This window comes from Rhinopithecus bieti, unplaced genomic scaffold (assembly GCF_001698545.2).
Source record: "Rhinopithecus bieti isolate Rb0 unplaced genomic scaffold, ASM169854v2 scaffold_75559, whole genome shotgun sequence".
Classification (NCBI taxonomy): Eukaryota; Metazoa; Chordata; class Mammalia; order Primates; family Cercopithecidae; genus Rhinopithecus; species Rhinopithecus bieti.
The window spans coordinates 133614-138572 of record NW_016828162.1 but is presented as its reverse complement, the minus strand read 5'-3'; the positions used below and the strand labels follow the sequence as shown (position 1 = coordinate 138572).

Genomic DNA, 4959 nt, shown 5'->3' with positions numbered 1-4959 from the left:
CCTCCCCTCCCCTCCCCTCTCCTCCCCTGTCCTCTCCTTTCTTTCCTTCTTTCCTTTCTGTCTTTCTTTCTTTCTTTTTTTGAGACGGAATCTCACTCTGTCTCCCAGGCCGCACTGCAGTGGCGTGATCTTGCCTCACTGCAGCCTCTGCCTCCCGGGTTCAAGGGATTCTCCTGCCTCAGCCTCCCAAGTAGCTGGGATTACAGGCATGCACCATCCACACCCGGCTAATTTTGTATTTTTAATAGAGACTGGATTTTGCCATGTTGGCCAGGCTGGTCTCAAACTCCTGACTTCAAGTGATCCTCCCGCCTCAGCCTTCCATAGTGCTGGGATTACAGGCCTGAACCACCAGCCCTGGCCCCTATCTCAAGGTCTTTAATGTAATCCCATCTGCCAGGACCCCTTAGCCCCGTAAGGTCACACATTCACAGGTTCTGGGGATCAGGATGTGGATATCTTTTGGGGCACCAGTATCCAGCTGCCACAACACTCAGGCTCATCCCGTCCCTCCTCTGCCCAGAGCCTGCCCCCGGCACCCCAGTGCCCTCAGGCCTGCGTTCACGTTCCTTTTGGCTGCTCGGAGCCTGGGTGGACCTCGTCCACATCCGCCTGGCCCCGCCCTTCCCCTGTGTGCCCTGACCTTCTTGCGTCAGCGTTTTTAGAAATTGCTGACATGCAACCTCGGGACCTTTGCCGGTTCGCCCTGCTGTCGCATGACATTCTTTCTCAGGGCTCTTTGCCTGGTCGACAGACCTTCCATCTCCCCTGGAATGTCATCTCCTTAGGGTGTCACTGCCCCGGCCGTCCTGTGTGAAGGAGTCTCTGTTTTATTTGTGTCCTTGGTATTCCTTTGTTCATCCCTTGGTCGCCTGTTCTCCGTCTCTCTAGACTGGGTGCTCCAAGAGGCAGAACTCTTTTGGTGGTTGTTGTTGTTGTTGAGACAGAGTCTTGCTCTGTCTCCCAGGCTGGAGTGCAGTGGCGCAATCTCGGCTCACCGCAACCTCTGCTCACCGCAACCTCTGCCTCCCAGGTTCAAGTGATTCTCCTGCCTCAGCCTCCTGAGTGTCTGAGATTACAGGTGTTCGCCACCATACCCGGCTAATTTTGTATTTTTAGTAGAGACGGGGTTTCACCATGTTGGCCAGGCTGATCTCGAACTCCTGACCTCAGGTGATCCACCTGCCTCGGCCTCCCAAAGTGCTGAGATTACAGGCGTGAGCCACCGCGCCCGGCCTCCAAGAGGCAGAATTCTGTCACCATCTGATTCCTGCTGTGTCCACAGCGGCCGGCACTGGGTCAGCCTGGAGTAGTGGCTCAACACTGGCACAAATAATGAATTTGAGATTCAGTTTGTACCTGTGTCCTGCACGCCTGTCACTCCTCTGGGCTCAGCCAGGGCTGGAGCTGCCTCCACTGCAGCCTGGGTCTCCCAAATTCTAGCTGCCCATGTGTGTGTATCTTTCTGCCCACCTGACCAAGGGCCGGCTGCTGGAGGGCGGGGCCAGGCCGATTGATTCTGTGTGTGTGTGTGTGTGTGTGTGTGTGTGTGTGTGTGTGTGTGTCTGTCTGTCTGTCTCTCTTTCTCCCCACCTAACCAAGGGCCGCTGGAGGGTGGGGCCAGGCTGATTGATTCTCTGTGTGTGTATGTGTGTGTGTGTCTGTCTGTCTCTCTTTCTCCCTACCTAACCAAGGGCTGCTAGAGGCCAGGGCCAGGCTGATTCATTTTGGGTCCAGCATTGCACAGCACGGGCCTGGGCCCCTAGAGGCCTCGGGAGATGTGTGTGTGGTGACTAAGTGTGTGTTGGCAGCGTGTGTGCTGTCCCTTCCTGCCTGGAAACCCTACCCCTTCCTGACCACTTGGAAACTCCCATATGAGGAGGCTGCACTTGTTTGCTGAAGCTGCTGTAACCAAATACCCCTGACCAGGTGCTTCAGCAACAAAACTTGACTGTCTCATGGCCTGCAGTCAGAGTCCAAAGTGAAGGTGTTGGCAGGGCTGGTTCCTTCCGGGGCTGTGAGGGAGGATCTGGTCCAGACCCCTCTCCTTGGCTTGCAGACAGCCGTCTTTTCCCTGCGTCTTCACACCATCTTCCCTCTCTGTGTGCCTGGCCCAAATTTCTCCTTTCATTATTATTTTTTATTAATTATTGTTATTATTATTATTTTTTTTTTTTTGAGACAGAGTCTCGCTCTGTCGCCCGGGCTGGAGTGCAGTGGCCGGATCTCAGCTCACTGCAAGCTCCGCCTTCCGGGTTCACGCCATTCTGCCTCAGCCTCCCGAGTAGCTGGGACTATAGGCGCCCGCCACGTCGCCCGGCTAGTTTTTTGTATTTTTTAGTAGAGACGGGGTTTCACAGTGTTAGCCAGGATGGTCTCGATCTCCTGACCTCGTGATCCGCCCGTCTCGGCCTCCCAAAGTGCTGGGATTACAGGCTTGAGCCACCGCGCCCGGCAATTATTATTAATAATTTTTTTTTCCAAGATGGAGTTTTGCTCTTGTTGCCCAGGCTGGAGGGCAGTGGCGCGATCTCGGCTCACTGCAACCTCTGCCTCCCAGGTTCAAGTGATTCTCCTGCCTGAGACTCCCACGTAGCTGGGATTACAAGCATGTGCCACCATGCCTGGATAATTTTGTATTTTCAGTACAGATGGAGTTTTGCCATGTTGCTCAGGCTGGTCTCGAATTCCTGACCTCAGGTGATCCACGCACCTCGGCCTCCCAAAGTGCTGGGATTACAGGTGGGAGCCACCGCGCCTGGTCTATTATTATTTTGTTTTACTTTCATCACTCAGGCTGGAGTGCGGTGGCGCGATCTCGGCTCACTGCAACCTCCACCTCCCATGCTCAAGTGATTCTCTTGCCTCAGCCTCCTGAGGAGCTGGGACTACAGGCACACACCGCTGCACACAGCTAATTTTTGTATTTTTTGTAGAGATGGGGTTTAACCATGTTGCCCAGGTGGGTCTCAAATGCTTGAGCTCGAGTGATCCTCCCACCTCAGTCTCCCAAAGTGCTGGGATTACAGGCATGAGCCACTGCGCCCAGCCATAAATTTCTGCCTTTTATAAGATCGCCAGTCATGTTGGATTAAGGCCCACAGTAATGACCCCATCTTAACCTGGTTCCCTCTGTAAAGACCTAGTCTCCAAATCAGGTCACATTCTGAGGTACTGGGGCTTAGGACATCAACACAGAAACTTAGGAGCACTCAATTTAACCCCTAAGACTGGTTGATGCTTTATCAAAATTTTGGTGTTTTCTTTTATTTATTTATTTATTTATTTATTTATTTATTTATTTTTGAGACGGAGTCTCACTCTGTCACCAGGCTGGAGTACAGTGGCGCAATCTTGGCTCACTGCAACCTCCATCTCCTGGGTTCCAGCTATTCCCCTGCCTCAGCCTCCCAAGTAGCTGTGATTACAGGTGTGTACCACCATGCCCAGCTAATTTTTTGTATTTTTAGTAGAAATGGGGTTTCACCATGTTGGCCAGGATGGTCTCGATCTCTTGACCTTGTGATCCGCCCGCCTCGGCCTCAGAAAGTGCTGGGATTACAGGCGTGAGCCACTGCACCCAGCCTTGTTTATTTTTTTAAAGAGTGGTTGAGGCTGGGCGCGGTGGCTGCCACCTGTAATCACAACACTTTGGGAGGCCCAGGTGGGTGGATCACCTGAGGTCAGGAGTTCAAGACCAGCCTGGCCAACATGGTGAAACCCTGTTTCTACTAAAAATACAAAAATTAGCCGGGTGTGGTGGCGTGCACCTGTAGTCCCAGTTACTCAGGGGACTGAGGCAGGAGGATTGCTTGAGCCTTGGAGGCGGCGGTTGCAGTGAGCAGAGATCCTGCCACTGCAGAGTGAAACCCTGTCTCCAAAAAAAAAGGAAAAGAAAAAAAGATGGTTGAATGTCATGGTTTTGGGTGTTCAATGGCTGGTTCCCATCCTTGCTCTGCCACTTGCTAGCTGGTAGCCTAGACCAGTCACAACTCCTCAACAGGTCTCAGTTTTCACACTCATAAAATGGGGATAATCATAGAACCCATGTTGTCAGGATTTTGTGGAACGTAAATGAATTAATACAGTTAAAATGCTTAGGGCATGGCCTGGCATCTAGTAAGTGGGCAGTGTATGTGAGTTTTATTATGGTTATTCTAAGCATCAGACTCAGTCGTGGGATCACGTCCTCCAGGAATCTCTCCCTGACTGCCCCAGGCTCAAGCTGTCTCCTGGGCTTCCCTAGCACCGCTCGTGACTTCTTTAGAGCATGTCTGACCCAAGATTCTAAAAGGACATGCCCTGAGGTGTTGGACTCTTCTTTCTCTTCCAGATGTACAGGTGGATCATCTGAATCTCCTGAAACAGTTTGAACACCTGGACCCTCAGAACCAGCACACATTCGAGGCCCGCGACCTGGAGCTGCTGATCCAGACGGTAATGGGAGTGGGTCCAGAGGCAGAGGATTGAGGGAAGCTTTGCGGAAGGGGAGAAGGGGACAGAGTCCCGGACGTGAGCCAGTTCACCATGCCTGCTGGTGTTCTCTGAGGTTGGAGGCTGATAGAGGGCTGGGTGGTTTCTTTCATTTTCTTTTTTTTTTTTGAGACAAAGTCTCACTCCTGTCCCCCAGGCTAGAGTGCAATGGCGTGATCTCGGCTCACTGCAACCTCTGCCTTATGCGTTCAAGCGATTCTCCTGCCTCACCCTCCCAAGTAGCTGGGATTACAGGCGCCTGTCACCACGCCCGGCTAATTTTTGTATTTTTAGTAGAGACAGGGTTTCATCATGTTGGCCAGGCTGGTCTCGAACTCCCAACCTCAGGTGATACACCCGCCCTAGCCTCCCAAATTGCTGGGATTACAGGCGTGAGTCACTGCGCCACCCAGCTCTTCTTATAATGATACCCACCATAATCCAGCAGGACATCATCTTTTTTTTTTTTTTTTTTTTTTTTTTTTT

General features: G+C 52.2%; 1 protein-coding gene across 1 annotated transcript in view; it reads left to right on the top strand.

Moving 5' to 3' along the window:
• Positions 1 to 4959, top strand: part of NUCB1 (nucleobindin 1) — a 25661-nt gene that overhangs the window by 8319 nt on the left and 12383 nt on the right. The window contains exon 5 of the mRNA XM_017864295.1: positions 4334 to 4446. Within this exon, the coding sequence (XP_017719784.1) occupies positions 4334 to 4446 (113 nt within the window). The remainder of the gene's footprint in view (positions 1 to 4333; positions 4447 to 4959) is intronic.